Raw genomic sequence first — 20,196 nt, 5'->3', positions numbered from 1 at the left:
TTGGCATCATACCAGTCATTGCGTTTGCTACCTATCCTCCTCCCAAAGACTTTGAGAGCTGTAGAGTGGATGGCATTTTTCAGTGTTTCCCACTGTTCAGATGCAGTCCGGGTGTTATCTCCTTTGAAGGTGGAGGTTAACATCTCATTGAATTTCGCATTGCGATCTGAGTATGTGGTCTTGCTAACATCAATACCGGCAACACCCTCCTGTTTAGTGTGGTAGAAATTTTGGGTTGAAGTTTGACTCTGCTGCATATTAGGGAATGATCTGTATCACAATCAGCACTGTGGTAGGCTCTAGACATCAGAAAATGTTTGAGGTACCTTCGTCTAGTAATGATTAGATCGAGCTGGTGCCAACGCCCTGATCTGGGATGTCTCCAGGACACTCTGTGATGCAGTCTGGCAGCAAAGAATGTGTTGGTAATGCAGAGGTCATGGTAGGCACAGAGTTCTAGAAGGCGCTGACCGTTACCATTGCATTTGCCCACTCCAAAGTTACCAAGGCAGCTCGGCCATGCATCGTTGTCGCCACCCACACGTGCATTAAAGTCCCCAAGTATAATCAGGTCTTCATTTTGTGGAAATGCCTTGATGGTGCTATCCAGCTGTGTGTAGAAGTGCTCCTTGATGTCGTCAGGCGCTGTGAGTGTTGGGGCGTACACACATAATAGATTAATTGTTCCATCTGTGGTGTTCAGTCGTAGTGAGATTAGGCGCTCAGTAGCTGAATCAGAGAGTTGTACGTTCTGAAGCAGTGAGTTTCTGACTGCGAAACCAACACCGTGTTCCCGGACCTCCTCTTCCTGTTTTCCTTGCCAGAAGAAGGTATAGTCCGATTCCTTTAGGCATCCGGTGTTAGCTAAGCGTGTTTCTTGGAGTGCAGCGATGTCTACTTTGAGTCTCGATAGCTCGTTGTTGATGATGGCAGTTTTTCGAATATCAGAGATGTTGCGTATGTCGGTAGATAGGCCAGTCGTCATAGTACGAACATTCCAGCACCCTATCCTGAGTGTTGGGTTCTTTGTGTTTCTTTTGGTTTTGTTTGGTGCAATGGTTACTGGCCACTTGTTGGAATCATCCTATACCCTACGCACCCAGTAGGGTAGGTAGCCAGTGGCGGGATAGCACCTTACTGACCGAGGGCTGCTCAGCTTTGTGGCGGGCGGTAGCTGTCCAATGAAATTAAATAACTTTTCCCACCGTTAGGACCGACCCCTGGCGCCCAGCTGTACGCCAATTGAGCTGTAGGCTTATAACCGGTAACTGTCGCTCCCCTGTTTAGTCCTATACAGATGCATAGCTGAAGTTTTCTCTCCAGGGCGCTGGCCAGGGCGGATCTGTGGAGAGACTGGGTTGCCCAATCGTCAGAATCCCCCTCTCGGTCTTGCTGGTGTTGCCCAGAGGAATGGAAGTACCAGTACGTCTGGCACCAGGTTGACTGCAGTAGCTACCAGAGCAAGGCTGAGTACAGCACTTGTCTGCCTGTGGGGCTACACTCCAGATTTTCTGTTAGGATGTACTCCCTTAGCCTTTATCGAACCAACGAATAACCACAAGGCAGTGGTACTATTTACCCATAGCTGGGGGCCTGTTCATGGGCATCAGGGCTTGTCCATACAACGATGGGCCTGGCATGCCGCATGTCTGGGGGCAGACCACCTCCGAGTCTCCTGTAGTTCTGCTTGAGTCCGCAAGGTACTCAATTTACATGTGTCACCGCGGGGAGGCACTACATGGAGCTTTCCTATGGAGAGGCTATGTACTGGCAGGGAAGACTTACGCACTCTGCTTCCTTTTTGCCTAGGCTTTCCAAAAGGGCAGTTCAAAAGGCTGTAAGAGAAGCTGCAAACAACTACTGGATGGAGCTCTCCAAGTCTATCTAGCATGCAGCTGATACAGGAAATATAAAAAATATGTATAACGGGATCAGGAGAGCTACAGGACCCATAATTAACAAAACTGCTTCACTGAAGTCTAAATCGGGTGAACCCATACTAGACAAAGTTAAACAGCTAGACAGATGGGTTGAACACTACTCCGAGCTTTACTCCAGGGAAAACATGGTACATCAGTCCGCCCTGGATGCCATTGATCGTCTACCACTGATGCATGAGCTCGATGAGGAGCCTTCCATAGAAGAACTATCCTGGGCAATAGACAGACTGCCATCAGGAAAAGCCTCAGGAAAGGACTATATTCCAGCTGAGGTCTTAAAAAGTGGAAAGGCTAGCCTGCTTGAGCCCCTCCATAGTCTTCTGATACAGTGTTGGAGAGAAGGCTCAGTGCCTCAGGGCATGAGAGACGCAAATATCATCAATCTCTACAAACACAAAGGGGACCGCGGTGACTGCAACAACTACCGCGGTATCTCACTGTTGAGTTTCATTGGCAAGCTATTCGCACGTATAGTATTACTACGACTAAACGTTCTTGCTGACCGAATCTACCCAGAATCTCAATGCGGTTTTTGTTCAGAGAGATCAACAATCGATATGATCTTCTCCCTACGCCAACTGCAAGAGAAGTGCAGAGAGCAAAACCAGCCTCTGTATGTTGCCTTCATAGACCTGACCAAAGCATTCGATCTCGTGAGCAGAGATGGACTATTCAAAATTCTCCCACTGATCGGATGCCCACCAAAACTCTTCAGCATCATAAGATCCTTTCATGATGGCATGAGGAGCACTGTGCAATTAAACAGTGGCATGTCTGCTGAGTTCGGGGTGAGGAGTGGTGTCAAACAGGGTTGTGTGTTGGCCCCAACACTCTTCGGCATCTTCTTCTCGCTACACCTGAAGCATGCTTTCAAGAACACAACGGATGGTATCTGCTTGCACTCCAGGTCAGATGGTGGTCTCTTCAACATCGCCAGACTCAGCTCCAGGACAAAGACCAGGACAGTTCGGATAAGAGACATGCTATTTGCCGATGATGCAGCTATAGCATCGCATCAGGAAGATGGTCTTCAAAGACTGATGGACAGGTTTGCTAATGCTTGCAGCCTGTTCGGTCTCACCATCAGCCAGAAGAAAACTCAAGTCATGGGACAAGCAACCGCCTCCCCACCCAGCATCACAATCCAAGGAACACCACTAAAGGTCGTACGCCAGTTTCAATATCTAGGCTCCACTACTTCAGACACCCTCTCATTGGACGTGGAGCTAAACAAAAGGATTGGAAAGGCATCTACAACCCTCTCTAAACTAACTAAAAGAGTCTGGGAAAACAGGCACCTTACCACCTCCACCAAGATGACCGTCTACAGAGCGTGCATCCTCAGTGTTCTACTGTATGGGAGTGAATCCTGGACTACATACTCAGCACAAGAGAGGAAACTCCAGGTCTTCCATATGAGGTGTATACGTAGGATACTTGGTATCACATGGCAGGACAGAGTGAGTAATACTGATGTTCTGCAGAGAGCGGGCATCCCATCCATTTACTCCCTACTGCATGAGCGACGTCTTCGCTGGCTGGGCCATGTGCACAGGATGGATGATGGGCGCATCCCTAAAGACCTTCTCTATGGCGAGTTTGCCTCAGGCTCAAGAAAGAGGGGGCGACCCCACCTTCGCTACAGGGATGTCTGCAAGCGTGACATGAAGGCTCTCTCGGTGGACAGGAATACATGGGAAGCCTCTGCAGCTGACAGAATTGCCTGGAGGAAAATGATACGCCAGGGGATTATCATCAGCGAGAGGACCCTCCATGTTGAAAATGCTGCAAAGAGAGCTAGGAGAAGAGCGAGTGTACAGGCGGAACAGCCGGACGAAGCGGCAAATTGCATAACAACCTTCGTATGTCAAGGCTGTGGCAGACTATGCAAATCAAGAATTGGTCTCTACAGTCACACAAAAGGATGCAAACAGGCAACATCTTAATATGGCGCTGATCCATAGTCGTTTCGACTGACGGATGCCACACACACTTTCGCCCAGTGGTTCTTTTTGCCACACGCTGAGCATGTGGTGCCCCAGGCTGGACTATTTTCTTTTTCATGTTTATTTCCACAACGTCGACACTGGCTTGTTTTTATTGCACTAATTTCCTGACAATCGCCTCGAATTTCAGCCATTTGTCGCATGTGGTTAAGGGATGCTTCGTGCGTTCTACCACTATTTAAGGCCTCTTGGAATGTAAGCTCCATGCCTTTCGAAAGTAGAAGTTTTTGTAACTCCAGGTGTCTGGTGCCGGTAATCATTTGTTCAATGAGACGTTCTTCAGTCTCTTGGTTATCCCTAAACCTGCATTTTTTTGCCTATAGTTTACATCTCGCCATGAAGTCGTCGATGCTTTCCGTATTCTTCTGTTTATATTCACGCAGATAGAAACGTGCAATATGAACATTGGTTTGGGGCTCTAGACGCTCCTCAAATTTACGCCAAATTGCCTCCGGGTTCGTCCGGTCAGCATCATCGTCAAATGTCCAGGCATTATATAGCCGTAAACCTTCCTCACCAGACAGCAGTAGAATGTGGTCGACCTGCTTCTCGCCGGGAATGTTTTTTACAGAGAAATATAATGCGCACCGTTGCTTGAAGAATCTGAACGATTCAAATAGATTCTCAGACCCCCCAGTGCATAACGGGTTCGCTTGCATTAGAACTCATTTTACTTTAATTTAATTATTGTTTTTTTTTATATTATTATTATACTAATACCCCTTTTTTTCTTTTAAATAAAAAACAAAGAAAACAAAACAATGACATGACTGAATAAAATTGGCGAACTTACTTTGTGCATCGATTTTTTATTTTTATTTTTTAAGATGGCGCTTGTCGTCGTCACCACATGCGTTTACGCGCAACACGAAGACTGATGTTTTCTTTTGCGTTCATTCTATTTGTGGATGGGTTGCTTTTCTTTTTTTTTAAGAAAATCCCCGTAGTTGCCACCATGTCCGATTATGTTTGTTTCATTATATGATACGGGATGAACCTTATTAAAAAAGACACCAGAAGACAAGACACATTTAAGCATGATAAGCCATGGAGCAAGTCCATGTATTTATTGTTACTAACCACAAGGGACGCAACTCTTGTATTGTTTTATATTAAAGAGTTGACCGAAGGGGACATAACTCATAATATGACACACCCCAACCCCAAGGGCAGGTAACTCTCGAAGAAAAAAAAATGAATCACTTTATGAAGAAAGAAAGGCCGATATTTTTATTTTTCAATTTACATGATTGCGATAAGGTAATCAAAATGACTGGCTTCAATATTTTATTCTACGCATACAATGGTTAATTTTTTAAACAAAAAAAATACTATTTAGCGGAAAATAATTTGTTTAGCAATAGTGCCCATCCTCAAATAATTCTCTGGAATTTGTAACGCTAAACTTGGATACCACCAAATTTTACTTTTCTTCTGTTCGCCTGTTATTTTAAGTTGCATTTTCGTTGTGCCGTTCGTATATGTTTTTTTTCTTATGACTTATTTAATCTATATTTAAATTATATACCGGTTAAGTCAGTTTTGTTTAAGAAAAAAAAACAAAACAAAAAAACAACTTCATACCAGGTGCATAATTTTGATTTTTTTAAAATAATAAACGCGGTTTTTTATATATTTTTTTTATGCTTATTCACTAGGTAAATATCTAAACATTCTTGTAAAAATAAACTTTATTCAATTGTATTCTTTAGAAAAAATAATTCATGAGTACGCCACACAGAAATTTATCAAAAAAAAAAATTTGTTTTACAATCGAAAACATTGACTTCAACTCCGTTGTTTGATTTAAAAAATAATAAACGCGGTTTTTAATATATAATTTTATGTTTATTCGCGAGATAAAAATGTAAAAATAAGTTGTTTTTTTTCTGTAGAAAGTTGTCTTTATAAAGGAATGAAATTTGGTATGTGGTGTACTTTTTGGCGTGCTGGCGTCTTGGCGTGCCAAAAAAGAATTACCCGTCAAAATGTTTATACATTTTGATCATCGACTGTGGAGAAAGTGGCTACTAAGAATCAAGATGGCGCCCGCATGCGTTTATGTGGAAAAAAGTCTCGTGGAATCTCGGAGAATCTCGTACCCTGATTCCATAAATAATAAGAAGAGGAAAGCGGGAAGAGAGACGAGTTTGAGTCACGAAAACGAACGGACGTGTGTAAAAGAGGAGGTAGAAGAAAAGAGTGTGGTGAACGAAACAAACAACGACTCGGTTGAAAGTAGAGTTGTAACGAACACATCGACATTCATTATGCCCGTACCTAGTATGTGAAAATACTCTGAGTAAGAATTATGATAAAAGAATCAATAAATATGAAAATTATTCTAAAATAAAAAATGTATAAACTTTTATTTGAGAAAACAATAGCGAACACAATAATGTTCTCATTCTCCATTTATACTCACTGGAAGTAAATTACTTCTTTGCGTTATTTCTTTTAAACAGATACAGCATTCATAGAAATTTGTCTCTGCATAGTTCTTAGTAAAATAAAGATTTTTGAGCATACTCCAACTTCAGACTCATTCATCACAATTTATTTTACTAAGAACTGAGATAACGAAATAACTCCAAACATTAACGACTGGATTTGCACTAGGTGTGTCAGAATTTTGGGGGAAATTTTGACACCCTTAACACAAAACTGCGAATAAAATATACAAAACTCGTAATTATTATTATTTTTTTAAGTGGGTTGTTTAATTTCTTTATGGAATATACTTCCAAAATAAACTATTAAAGTTTTTAAAAAAAATAATAGAAATATTATTTATTAAAAAAAAAAATGTTTACAAAGTGCATGCGCGCGCTCATGCAGCCATTTTTTCTACGTAATGAAATGAATTGAATTTTACGAGTTAATTTTTTTTTCAATTAAAAATCTATCAAAATTTTTCTATTGGTCCAATTTTAAAGATATTTTCAGGTTTAATGTGAAATTTTATGCTCTTTCCAATACACTGAATATAATATTCTAGACAAACTTTTTTACCCCCCCCCCATTTTGAAATGTCTATTAAAAAGAAAATAATTAATTTTCTCCCTAAGGCTTATGTATTAGAAACTGAAGATAAAAGATCAATAAATAATCTAATTTAAAACAAAAACAAAAGAATAGTTATGTGCAAATTTACCTGTAAAGTCAAAAGTTTAAAAGTCGTCATTTAGGTTTGTGTGAACGGGGACGTCACCAAGTGAGGTCGAATGCCTACGCGTCTTGGTTTGGAATAAATATAATTCCAATAAAAAATTGCCAAAATCAACCTTTTGATAATATAAAGCGTTTAATAAGTGAATCAATTTAAAGTTATACGAAAAACACAAATTTCATAGAAATCAGATTCTCTTGAAACCCCCCCCCAGAAAATATTGGGCTGTCTATAAATCATTCAGTTATAGAATATATTTTATTATGTACAATATAATCATGTTGACACATCGGTTCTCATTAGATCACCAGAATTAAGCAAGATTGAACCTGGTCAGTACCAGATGGGTGACCAATTTGTAAATTCTAGACACCTCCCTGCAAGAGTTGCAAAAACCTAATGTCGTCATCTCCCCTGACGGGGATATACATGCGACTGGGGACCACTTGTGAATTTCATACTTCCATGGAACTTCCTCCTTGGAAGAAGTCAGTTAATTCCGCATCGGGTTGGCGTCGTTTCCATTTTTTCCAACCCCTAACCTACAAACACAGAAACCTTCTTATCCAAAGTGAAAGTCAATGCTAACATGTAGAATAAAAATGTAGATGAGAAATACGAATCATCAATAGTAATTAAAATATTTTTGTTTTAAAGACGTCTCAATTTTAAAAGATACATTAATAAAGAAACCATGTTTGTATATGGAAGTTATTTTATAAAAAAATACACTTGTAATAATAATTAGATACATATATATTGCTTAATTTGCAAATGAATGAAAATATTACCAAAATAATGTTTAGTTGAATATTTGTCATAGAAGTCGAATTAAAACAATAACTAAAAGAATGAACTAAAATAAAAATTGTTTAGAAAAGGCCTTACAGGCTGCATTTGTAAATCAGAGACCATGTTTGTTGTTCGAATATAAATGAAGCATAATCTGCTATTTTCAAATAGTCTTTCTAATTATGAAGAAGAAAAAAAGATCTCAACAAGAAACTTAATTTATTTTGCATGACTCTGTAATTATATTTTTGCGTTGTCATATGAATCGGATAATGTGGAAAAACTGAAAAATTATTATAAATTGCTATTTGAAGGAAAGCAATTTTAATAAAAACGGAACACCTGAGCTTGAAACAGATATGATTATTTAGGATAAAAATATAGAGTACATGACAGGCACAAATGAAAGTAAAACTGTGTTATGCTCAAAGAAATTTCCATGCAAATAATTTCGGTGTAATATTGGTGTGAGAGTGAAAATACCAAAGAAATTTCCATGCAAATAATTTCGCTGTAATATTGGTGTGAGAGTGAAAATACCAAAGAAATTTCCATGCAAATAATTTCGGTGTAATATTGGTGTGAGAGTGAAAATACCAAAGAAATTTCCATGCAAATAATTTCGGTGTAATATTGGCGTGAGAGTGAAAATACCAAAGAAATTTCCATGTAAATAATTTCGGTGTAATATTGGTGTGAGAGTGAAAATACCAAAGAAATTTCCATGCAAATAATTTCGGTGTAATATTGGTGTGAGAGTGAAAATACCAAAGAAATTTCCATGCAAATAATTTCGGTGTAATATTGGTGTGAGAGTGAAAATACCAAAGAAATTTCCATGCAAATAATTTCGGTGTAATATTGGTGTAGTACATCTTAGTATGAGAGTGAAAATACCCTCGATTTATGTACAAATGACTTCGTTGAAAGAAGTTGTATGACTGAGAAATGTAAGAAATTTAGAATAGGAATAAAACAAACAAAGAAAAGAAAAGTGTACTTTACTTTATTATAAAGATAAAAGAATTGAGGATTGTTTAGCACTCGAATTGTGCTTACAAGTACATATAACCCATTACAACATATATTGGTCACATAATCATGTTCTGTAGAAATCAACTTCATTTAAGATTAACATTTTTTTCATTTGTAAATTATATTTATTTCTTATAAAAATACGTTTAATATGTAATATCAACAAATGAAAGGAATGATCTCAATAATATGCAAATTAATTTTCAAATAAACATCCATTTTTGGGAATATAATATACATTGTACACATACTATTACTCAAATATAAAAATAACACGAGAGCGTTCTATTATATAACATGAGAATGTAAAAACAATACGATAAAAGCAACTGCACGATCCATTTATATATTTTAGCGTAAGTCTTTAGTCATAAAGTATACGGTAATCATTGGATTTTATTCGATTTAAAAAAAAATGTCTTCGTAGTAAATAAAAATTGTCTTCATAGTAAATAAATGTCTTCATAGTAAATAAATGTCTTCGTAGTAAATAAAAATTGTCTTCTTATTAAATAAAAATTGTCTTTTTAGTAAAACAACAGTTCTCGGCACTTTTATTTCTATTTAAAAGCTTTTCAAGTTTTTATTAATTCAATATTTTCTAATCTTGAATTGACATTGTATATCAGCTTAGATTTCATTATAATTTATTATATACATAAACATTGATTTCTGCGAGAGAAAATTCAACAAGAATAGTTTCTTTCTACTACATATATGTCAACATAATTCATTAGTTTGAAAGAAAAGCAATATATTTTACAAATATGTAGTTTCTTTATTTTTTATTAATTGTTCAGTAAGTTAAGTGCAAATGTTTGTGTCTCACTTGCACTTGATTTATCGGGTATATTTGCCAGGTAGTTTTTAAAATGCAATTTCATGAGCCTGGTTGCTCCTATAAAAGTACTAGAATGATAGAGATTTTCCTAAGATTCCAGTTTCTTTTTATGTTGTACATAAGATTTTGGTATTTCGTTATCTTTTTGCTCTCATCTCTGTTAATCCCAACAATATTAGGGACACTTACGAGTATGCATTCACTTGTGCTGTACCACAATTCATTTTTGTGCAAAACAAAATCCACATATTTCACAAGAATATCGTTTCTATAAACTATGTATCCTTTTATGTTTCGTCATATTGGATTTGTTTGAAAAACAAGAGCCACAGACCTCACAAGAATATGGTTTTTCTCCCGTATGTGTACGTAGATGTTGCAGCATATTTTGCTTTGCTGTAAAAGAAGAGCCACAGACTTCACAAGAATATGGCTTCTCTCCTGTATGTGCCCGAACATGTTTCAACATACTTGATTTCTGAGTAAATGAAGAGCCACATATTTCACAAGAATATGGTTTCTCTCCAGTATGTGTTCGCATATGAATAGCCATATTGTATTTATCTGTAAAACAGGAGCTACACAATTCACAAGAATATGGTTTCTCTCCAGTATGTGTTCTCCTGTGTCGCAGCAAGTGTGCTTTCTGTGTAAAAGAAGAGCTACATATTTCACAAGAATGTGGTTTCTCTCCTGTATGTGTTCGCATGTGCTGCAGCAAGTGGTGTTTCAATGTAAAAGAAGTACCACACACTTCACAAGAATAAGGTTTCTCGCCAGTGTGTGTTATCATATGCTTCAACATGTTAGATTTGTTTGAAAAAGAAGAACCACATACTTCACAGGTATGTGGCTTCTCTCCAGTATGGGTTCGTATGTGCTTCAACAGATTAGATTTGTGTGAAAATGAAAAGCCACATACTTCACAAGGATATGGTTTTCCTTCAGTGTGTGCCCGCTTATGCTGCAACATATTGGATTTTTGTGTAAAAGAAGAGCCGCATACTTCACAAGAATAGGGTTTCTCTCCAGTATGTGTTCGGGTATGCATCACCATACTGGATTTATCTATAAAAGAAGAGCCACATATTTCACAAGAAAACGGTTTATCTCCAGTATGTGTCTTTAGGTGCTTCACCATATTGGATTTATACGTAAAAGATGAATCACACAATTCACAAGAATATGGTTTCTCTCCTGTATGTTTTTGCATGTGAATCGCCATATTAGATTTATCTGTAAAAGATGAGTCACATATTTCACATGTATATTGCATTTTTTGAGTATGAATTCGCTTGCGTGGTAACATAATGGATTTTGATGTTTGGTATTCTCTGGTATGTGTTCGTATATGCCGCATCAAGTGTGATTGTTGTGCAAATGAGGAATCACACATTTCACAAGAATATGGTTTTTCCCCAGTATGTGTTCGCATGTGTTGCACCATATGTTGTTTCATTTTAAAAGAAGTACCACATACTTCACAAGAATATGGTTTTTCTCCAGTATGTATTCGCATATGTTTTAACATATTTGATTTATGTGTAAAAGAAGAGCCACAAACTTCACAAGAATGTGGTTTCTCAAATCTCTTTGTCTCCTTATGTAGTTTTATACTGTTCTTTGAAAATGACGAATCAGATTCTTCAGAACGATATGGTTTCTCTCCAGCATCAGATTCCAAATTTGTTTGTGAAGTAGCAATACTAAAGATTTTGTTAGTTAAATTTGTTTCAGTGTATTTTTCCATAACTTTTTTTTTTGCTAGTACTGAATAGAATTATGAATCACATACACACACACACACACACACACACATATATATATACAAGAAATATAAGATTGTCAATTTCACAGATTACTATATAGAATTATGAATCACATATATATACGAGAAATACACACACACACACACACACATATATATATATATAATATATATATACGAGAAATATAAGATTGTCAATTTCACAGATTACTATATTTGAATTTTAGTAGGAATGATTCTTTAAAGATAAACATAGCTGATATTTTTGTAATTTAGATAAAAATTATCTTAATGATATTTCAACACTACATAAAAATATTATCATGATGTTTAAATTTAGACTATTATAAATTATTTGTTCTACAGGATGGCCCACTTAAAAGTAGCCCAGAAATGTAGTAGAGACAAGGAACATTCTAGTATTGTTTAAATTACCTGCATCATCGTTTAAATTACCCGTAGTGTTATAAAATATACTGAAAGTGTACCCCATTGACATCTATGCATTTTTGGACACGTTTAACGTTTGCAGATACTTCTCTGGTGATTCTCCTGATAGCGTTGGTAATGTTCTCCTTTAGTTGGTCATGATTGTAAGGATTATTTGCATAAACTTTTTGTTTTAAAGTCCCCCAAGGACAAAAATCAAGTCTGGGGGACGTAGTAGTCATAACCCTTTGCTTATTGTTCTGATAGGCTTCAACAATCACTATTCTTTGCTGCAGCGAAAACACCATATTTAAAAAAATGGAAATGCTGATTTTAAGAAATTAGGAAGCTAATCTAAAAAGAATTGATTATATATATATTGGTCTACTTTTAAGTGGGCCACCCTGTATATAACTGACCATTTTTTTTCAGACTCTTATAAGAGCAACTTCAGTTTTCATCATAAGCAAGATGCTTTCTTATCCAAGTATTTTGATATCCAAACTTTTGTATTTATTAAAGGGTTTTTATGCACTCCCCACATAACAAGTATTCCAGTTGGTAATCTTCTTAAAATTGAGAAGAAATGAAATGCACATACACTTTTTTTTTTACATAGGCGTCACCACATTATCAAGGCCCAGAGGCCACTCAAGGATAAGGGTTAAAGAGTGTACAGTAGAAATTGGTCAATATAGTAATCATTAGTAATGAAAATTTGGTAAATTTGATAACTTATATGGAACGGCTCATCAAGAACTTATTTACTTTAGACTTGAACACAACCATATTGTAGTCAGCCGGAAAGCAGGAAAACGGAAGACAATTCCACAGGCGTGCAGTTCTAAGAAAGAAGCTTTGTTCATGGAATCTACGTTTAGGTTTAGGCACAGATAAAGAGTGGGGGAAATTATTGATAGTGTTTACAGCTAGACGAGTGTTTCTTGTGAAAGTTTGGCGAGGGGGGACCATAGATTGAAATCAGTTGAACACTTTCCATGAAAATAACGATACGTCAGAGACAAACTCGCAACATCTCTTCTGTGAGATAGAGGTTGCAAGGAGGAGAAAAGGACATCTCCTACGAGGCTACGAAGTCTATTTTGAACTCTATCAAGGCAGGACAAGATGCATAACAAAATATGATTTCTCAATGCTATGAAGGTAAATTCCACTCCAAGATTTTACTTTGATTGCTGGAAATTCTGCAAATATAAAATAAATTATAAAAGATACATTTCAAGAAATGATATTAATCATGTAAATACAATTATTTTTAAGATGTTGGATACACTGTTATTTTTGAAAGGGGAAAAGTAAAGATATGTTTCAGCTTTGTTGAGTAACATACAAAATAAAAGCTATTATGTATATATGTTCTTTTTTAAAAGTACACAAATTCGTTATTGATTAGATTCAAAATATAATGTGAAAATATGTTGCAATACTGATCTATTAATAAATTGAATCGATTTCATTTTTACAGATAAAAATCATGAATCTTTAACTAATAAAATTAAAATGCCATTTTTCATAATAGCCATTTAGAAATTTAAAATATTATTTCAGATAATATTTAAAAAAAAACTATTTTTTTTACTGATATTCGAAGAACCTTGCCAAACTTTTTTTAAACTTTAAGCATGTGTGTTCAGCTTTGCATGGAATATTTCTAACTTTAGAAACAAAATCATGGAAGTCTCCAACACTATTACCATAGGAAAGGTGTTCTCTTTCTTTGGAAAACTTGTTAGCCGTCTGTGTGTGCAACTGACTCCCACTGAGATTTATGTCAATGTAAACAATAAATTGGCCATGTGAGCACAACCCAGTAAGTTTGTGAATAGCTATTAGACATTATGGCAGTCAGGTCAAGTCAAAATAAACCAGAGAAGATTACTAGTCCTACAGCGATTGCTGAAGATAATGGAGATGGATACAGAGCCTGTGTTGCAATTATATACCACCACCAGTAGCAGCATTAGTCATCAAATAAAAGCAAATTTGTATTGAAGATTAAACCTTCAACCCACAGATGACTTTCATGTAGAACTGATTAATTTATCAACTTATCTTCTACAATTTGGATTCAACCTATAAGAATAATAAAATTTGCTTAAAACTTTTATTCAGACATGGCAGAGAGAACAAAAACAATCCCCCAAATGAATTACATAAAAAGTTCAGTTTAAAATTCAATAAAGATTCTTGAGTTTGGCATAAATATAATAATAATAATAATAATAATAATATCCATCACATTCAAGATGAGAATAGTAATCTACAATAACACAAAAATTAATTTAAATTCATCTATTTAAATTTATTTAAACAGAAGTGGCATTGCAACAATGTACTAACAAATATGTAATAAAAATCTGAACTTAAAAAATAAAATAATAATAAAGGCAATTTTATTCACCAAATGATAAATACATTTTAGAATCCAAAACAGTCCCACATTATGTGAACATACCCTGTGTAACTGTAAAAATATTAGTTTATTTTACTAAAAAGTATTTTAATATTTAACAAATTATAGAAGTTTGCATGCTTATATGAGATCTTATTAAATACTAGCAAGTTATTTTGTAATAAATTGCTATTTCTGTTTTAAAATGGTGAAATATGAGCTATAAACCAATTCTGCATAAATTTGAGAACAGATGTAAGACTTCTTATAAAGTAACACTTCAGTGAGAATTTGCTGTGTTTAACATTTTAACTTCTAAATTATTAACTCAGCTCTTATCATGCAATCTTAATTGACATGATTTACTTCAGCTGGATCTATAAAACTTAGAGGCAGTTATAAAATGTATTGATTTGAATTCAATTTTGTATGTGGACCTTGTAAAGACACCACATGTTGAAATACGAGTCATAAAGTAATTTTAGATTAAAATGAGGACTAAATAGTATTTCTCATTAATGTTCCTTTGAGAATTTGTTCTGCTTAAAATCTAAGACGTGATGCCTTTCTGTCTTGTCTAACTCTTCTGTATATTGGTTTTTATACTTGACCAGTTAGGAAATCTTGAAGTCAATTTACATTTAGGGGCATGAAGAATGATTTCATGTGCAGATTGAATCTGCAGAATGTCATGTGGCTCATTTTCGCTTTTTGTTATTTTTTTTGTCTGGAGCCTCTTTTTCTGCAAAACATTTAATTGATCTTGTGAAGTTTATTTTGTGGCATAGCTTGTGTTTTCACTGATGTAGTTTATTAATCTAGGGTCAAACAACATGACAAACTTGTATATAGTTGATATGATTAATAAGGTTCAAATTTTTAAAACAGCGAAAAAGGTAAAAGCAATGTGTACCATACTTCACACAGTTTCATTTTAATGCTAAATGCAATTAATGATAAATAATTTTGTATTTACTTACCAAAATGTGCTATTATGCAAGCCACACATTGTTAATGTCATTAGTGTAAAATCAAACTTGAAGTGGATAAGTAATTATGTAAGTCCTTTCATTTTGGCGATCTAATATGACTACAGGGAGTGACATTTCAATATTCCTCATGCTGCATTCAAGAACAGAATGTCCCAATTTAGTTCTGTCAAATAGCAATATCAAATTTGGAGTGTAAAGCTACAGTGTAGTGATGGTACTAATTTATTTTTTGGCAAATTGAGTGTCTCCTGATCTCTTTTACTTAAAATAGTTTTCCAAAGAATAGGCATAAGCTTTCAAAAATGAAAACACCATCGGTAAACATATTAAGCAGCTATCTAATGTAAACTTCTTAGAACTCTGGGTGTCTGGTTTTTAATGCCTCTTACAAACAAGCATGAAAATAAGGAGTAAGTTTGATAAATTAGCTGAAATGGAGTATCTTTTGGATAATATGCAGTGTAATACTGCTTCCTAATATTACATACTTGTAGAGGTGAATGTAATGATCAAAGAAGAAAGCACCCGCGTGTGTTTGCATTGTGTTGTTATAAAACTTACTTTCGGATGGGATCTGAAAGAGAGAGAGAGAGATTAAAGATGGCAGCCATGGATTTATAAGGTGTAGTCTCGTGGAATCTCACAAGATCTCATCTTCCACTGCACATGTATGCAAACAGAATGGAGTCAGTTTTCTAATAAAATGCCTGTTGGCAGAGATGGTTGGTAGAAGACATGCTGGAAGTTGAGAGAGAAAGTTGACAGTGACGAATTCTAGCTAAACTTTTGCGTATTGTATTTATTTTATTTTGTTTTGCTGTTTATCAGCCCATTTAACTGCAATACTTAACCATATGTAATAGATGAAACAACAAAATTTCTATTATCATTGCAAAAACATTAAAGTCCACAATTATTCACACCTTGTTTGTTGGTCTGGATTTTCCACATACTTTTACTGTGATTCTATGAGTAATTGTGACTGTCCTGTAATTAAAGTTTCTTATACCCTTTTTTATTCAATCTCGTCCTCCTAAACCACTGACGAGTGGAGAGAAGATATGTAGAGAAAAATCAAAGCCATTAATTAGTTATATCATGTGAACTCATGGTTATGCATCAAATCTATAATAAACAGATGTAAGAGATTAATTTATCAATGAAAATACTCGCCTAAGTACAAGGCATGAATATTGAGCAAAAAAAAAAGAAAACGCAAAAAGAAATGTACTATTTTAAATTACCTTTTCTTGATGAGAAATCCTACTTTGAAAACCTATTGAAATAAAAAAAGCTGTATTGATAATCATACAAATTTTAATTTATTTGTAGTAAGTCTTTGCAAATCAATGTAAGATCAAAAGAATTGATTACATTAATTTAAACCAAACATAATTATAAAAATTATAGTCATAATTATTTATTAGTTGTATTAGATTTTTAGAATACAAAAGTTGTAACCTTTTGAAAATCTATCTAATACCAATTAATTTAAAACAAGATATTATATTGAAATTTCTTATCATTACTAATTTTAAATACGTATTTTTATTCATTTATCTTTTTTTTAAGTTAACATTTAAATAACAAACTACTAGAACCTAAAAATAAAGATGTCTTTTATATTTTAAAATGTAATTTCTCACAAATTTAAGGGAAAATAATAAAAATAATACATTCATAAAACTAGAAAAAGCAATGATTACTAGACAAACTGATGTTCCAAATTAATTTAGTGATGAAAACACTCATATGCCGCAAAAACACTGAACAAAGGATGTGACATTTTACAAAAATTCGTCGCACCTTCTTTTTTTTTTTTTTTAAATATTTTGATTAAATAAAAAATATCGCTAAACCGAGCGTCCTAAATTATGCGATGAAAAAAATTAACGAATCTCTTAGTAAACCACAATTGTCTCCCTCTGTACAATGACAAATTGTAAAACAGCGCCGTAAAATGTCCATAAAAATGTGTTGTAAAATTAAAAAGAAAAAACAAAAAAAAGTTTTAGGTTTACAATACATACGTTATAAAAATAATTTATTTTTATAGACACTGAAAAGTTCATTAAATCTGATATTTATTTTTTGTGTGATGTTTTATTAAAAAGCGAGGGGTTCGTTGTTTACATGTAAAATTGGAACGTTGGCTTATTTTGGACACTCATGTTTAAAACAAATAGAACCATAACGGTTCGAATGCGCCTTTATAGTAAAAAAAAAAAAAAAACTTTAAACAAAGTAAATTTAGGTAACACTCACTTTTTTCCCCCGATAATCCGATTTTTATCTGCATTTCAGAAAGAAAAGATTATAAGATATGTTATTCAAATTAAGACTCGGTGGGCCGACAGAAGTCATACTTCAAGATGGTGACCGGAAGTGCAGGTTCGCAGAAACTCAGAGCTGAGAAAATAAATCATTTCAAAACAGGGCCGAACTATTTGGTTCGTATTATAGGTAAAATTATTATTATTTATTAGATGCAATAATGAGGAAAATAAAAACAGATCCAGTACCTTCCTTTAATCTATTTGATCCAGAAAAACTGCAATAGGCGTGGAGAGAGAATTGTCCCTCTTGTTTACCGGAATTACGAATATAGTGAGATTCCCAGCTATCATTTAATCTTCGAAACATACTCGCGCTCTGAGCCGGGAACTGTCACAAAACTATCAATTTCTCCGTTAGATCGGAGACGTGCTAGTAATTAAAACAAATGTCGTTTTTTTTTTGTTTTTTTTCTTTCTTTTTTTTTTTGTGTGTGTGTGTTTTTGTGTGTGTGTTTAAGGAATAACGTCGTAAAAAAGAGGGAGAAGAAATAAAGACAAAGAGATAGAGCGTGGTTTCTATTCGAATTAGTTAAACTCTTTTTTTATTATTATTTCCTGCAATTATTACGCACGCTCGGTAGTCTCAAAACCATTGATATGTAAATGTAGACAAATCTCACTGAACACTAAATCTCCTTTCTTTCTAATTAAAATACATGCGTATAGCTCGTTCATGGTAACTCGGTATATTCCTGGAGACATTTTATTATTGCATTATCTCCCTTGTTTTCTAGACGGTGATAGATGATTAGGCATCCCCGACGAAACATCTCCCCTGTAATATTAAGAGGTTTATTATTATTATTATTATTATTATTATTATTATTATTATTATTATTATTATTAACATTTTACATGAAAATAAGTCGAACAATGTGACAAATTCTTAAAAAATTAAATATTGTGTTATGCGTTAAAGTCTACTTTACCTAAAACTTGTTGAATTCGCATGTGTACGATTACTTTCGTATTTTATTGTAAAATGGGATTTCTTATACATTGAAGATATTTATGATAATTTTCAATAGCGAGTTCATACCCATTTGCTTACCGGACAGTGTTATAATAAGAGTTTGTGAAAAAACAAGTTACCTTTTTGTTGTAAGTAAAACAAATACTGTATACCCTTTAAATAAGGTTTTTTATTAGCACAAAAGAAAGATACGTCGGGTCCGACGTCAACACTAAAGTAACATGGCGGACACTACTGGAGTATTATACAGAGCTAGCGCTTCATCAGAGAGAGTGCTATTGGGAAGTTTCGTAACCATACGAAACACAATACAACATTCCCCCTCCATTAAATTAGAAAGTTCCTGCCGTGGGTGGAAAGTCCATTCAACTATAAGTGTATGAAGGTGGGTTTGTTAGTTTTAACTAAACAAAAAATATATGAATAAACACAATTGCCCAATTACGTTTACACATTTATTATACACTGACAAACATTTAAACAACAATAAAACACAATACAATAGCGACAGTTCGGTAAGACTCACCGACTGGTGGAAAAAGTTCTCAGAGCTCACCTCGTGGTGGAACGAAGGTTCTCCTCTCCTTGAGAGGGAAAGGCAACACATCTGCCCGTGACCAAAGGGAAAAACCAACCACCCTTAGCGCAGGGGCAGATTACTCCTCCCCGGTGTCCTCTAATTTTTAGTCCCCTACAACCCCCCCCCCAAAAAAAAAACGGAGTACTTTTAATTAAATGTTGTGAGAGGATTGCTTTTTTTGTTTTTTTTATGTAGAGACAAAGTCTCTTAAATGGGCAGGCCATTTCACCTGTCTCCCCGAACATGTTTTTTTTATAAGGGCGTTTTTCCAATGTCACTTCGACTGGCATCCTTTGTGAGGGATCTACTTCTAAATATGTATCCTCGAGTGTTGCGAGTTTCAACCTGTCAATTGAGATTTTTTGTTCTTCGTCCTTAATGAGGATGCTGAAATACTTCTTGTTTTTCTTGTTGATTTTAAAAGGTCCGCGATACGGTGGTTGCAGGGTATGCGACCTAGCTGTATCGTGAACAAACACATGTGTGCATGTCTCTAGTGCCTTTGGCACATATGTGTTAGCGCACTTGTTTATTCCTGATGGAGAATATGCCATTTTGGCCATGGTTCTTGTCAGTTTATCAACAAATAATGCAGGGTCCCAAACTTTATTTGGTGTATCACAAAAGTATTGTGCTGGCAGGCGTAGTGTGGTACCATACAGCGCTTCTGCTGCTGAGCAATTCATATCCTTCTTCACTGCTGTGCGCAAACCCAGCAAAATTAGAGGAAGGTATTCTACCTACTTTGTATTGCTGGTAAGCACTGCGCGTAAAGAGGCCTTTAGGCTGCGATGTAGATGTTCGACTGCTCCGTTTGCTTGTGGATGGTATGCTGTCGTGTGTATACTTCTGGTGCCCGAAAGTCCTGAGAGTTTATGAAACAGTTCGGACTCGAACTGTCTACCTCTGTCAGTTGTCACAT

At 35.1% G+C, this 20,196-nt stretch overlaps 1 protein-coding gene across 2 annotated transcripts; it reads right to left on the bottom strand.

Moving 5' to 3' along the window:
* Positions 1-8,899: 8,899 nt before the first annotated feature.
* Positions 8,900-17,951, bottom strand: LOC145293065 (uncharacterized). 2 transcript variants are annotated; one of them, XM_080139419.1, is made up of 3 exons: positions 17,651-17,951; positions 16,630-16,661; positions 8,900-13,185 (listed from the first exon to the last, which is right to left on the bottom strand). In XM_080139419.1, exon 3 carries the CDS (start codon positions 11,531-11,533, stop codon positions 10,052-10,054), a length of 1,482 nt encoding a protein of 493 aa, XP_079995545.1. In that variant the 5' UTR covers positions 11,534-13,185; positions 16,630-16,661; positions 17,651-17,951; the 3' UTR covers positions 8,900-10,051. The 2 variants fall into 2 exon arrangements, with proteins under 2 accessions (XP_079995545.1, XP_079995546.1); XM_080139420.1 differs by lacking the exon at positions 16,630-16,661.
* Between the last annotated feature and the right edge of the window lie 2,245 nt (positions 17,952-20,196).

This window comes from Euprymna scolopes, chromosome 14, assembly GCF_053919585.1.
Source record: "Euprymna scolopes isolate OS-2025 chromosome 14, ASM5391958v1, whole genome shotgun sequence".
Lineage (NCBI taxonomy): Eukaryota > Metazoa > Mollusca > Cephalopoda > Sepiida > Sepiolidae > Euprymna > Euprymna scolopes.
Note: the sequence above shows the minus strand (reverse complement) of the source record. Positions and strands in the feature narration are given on the sequence as shown.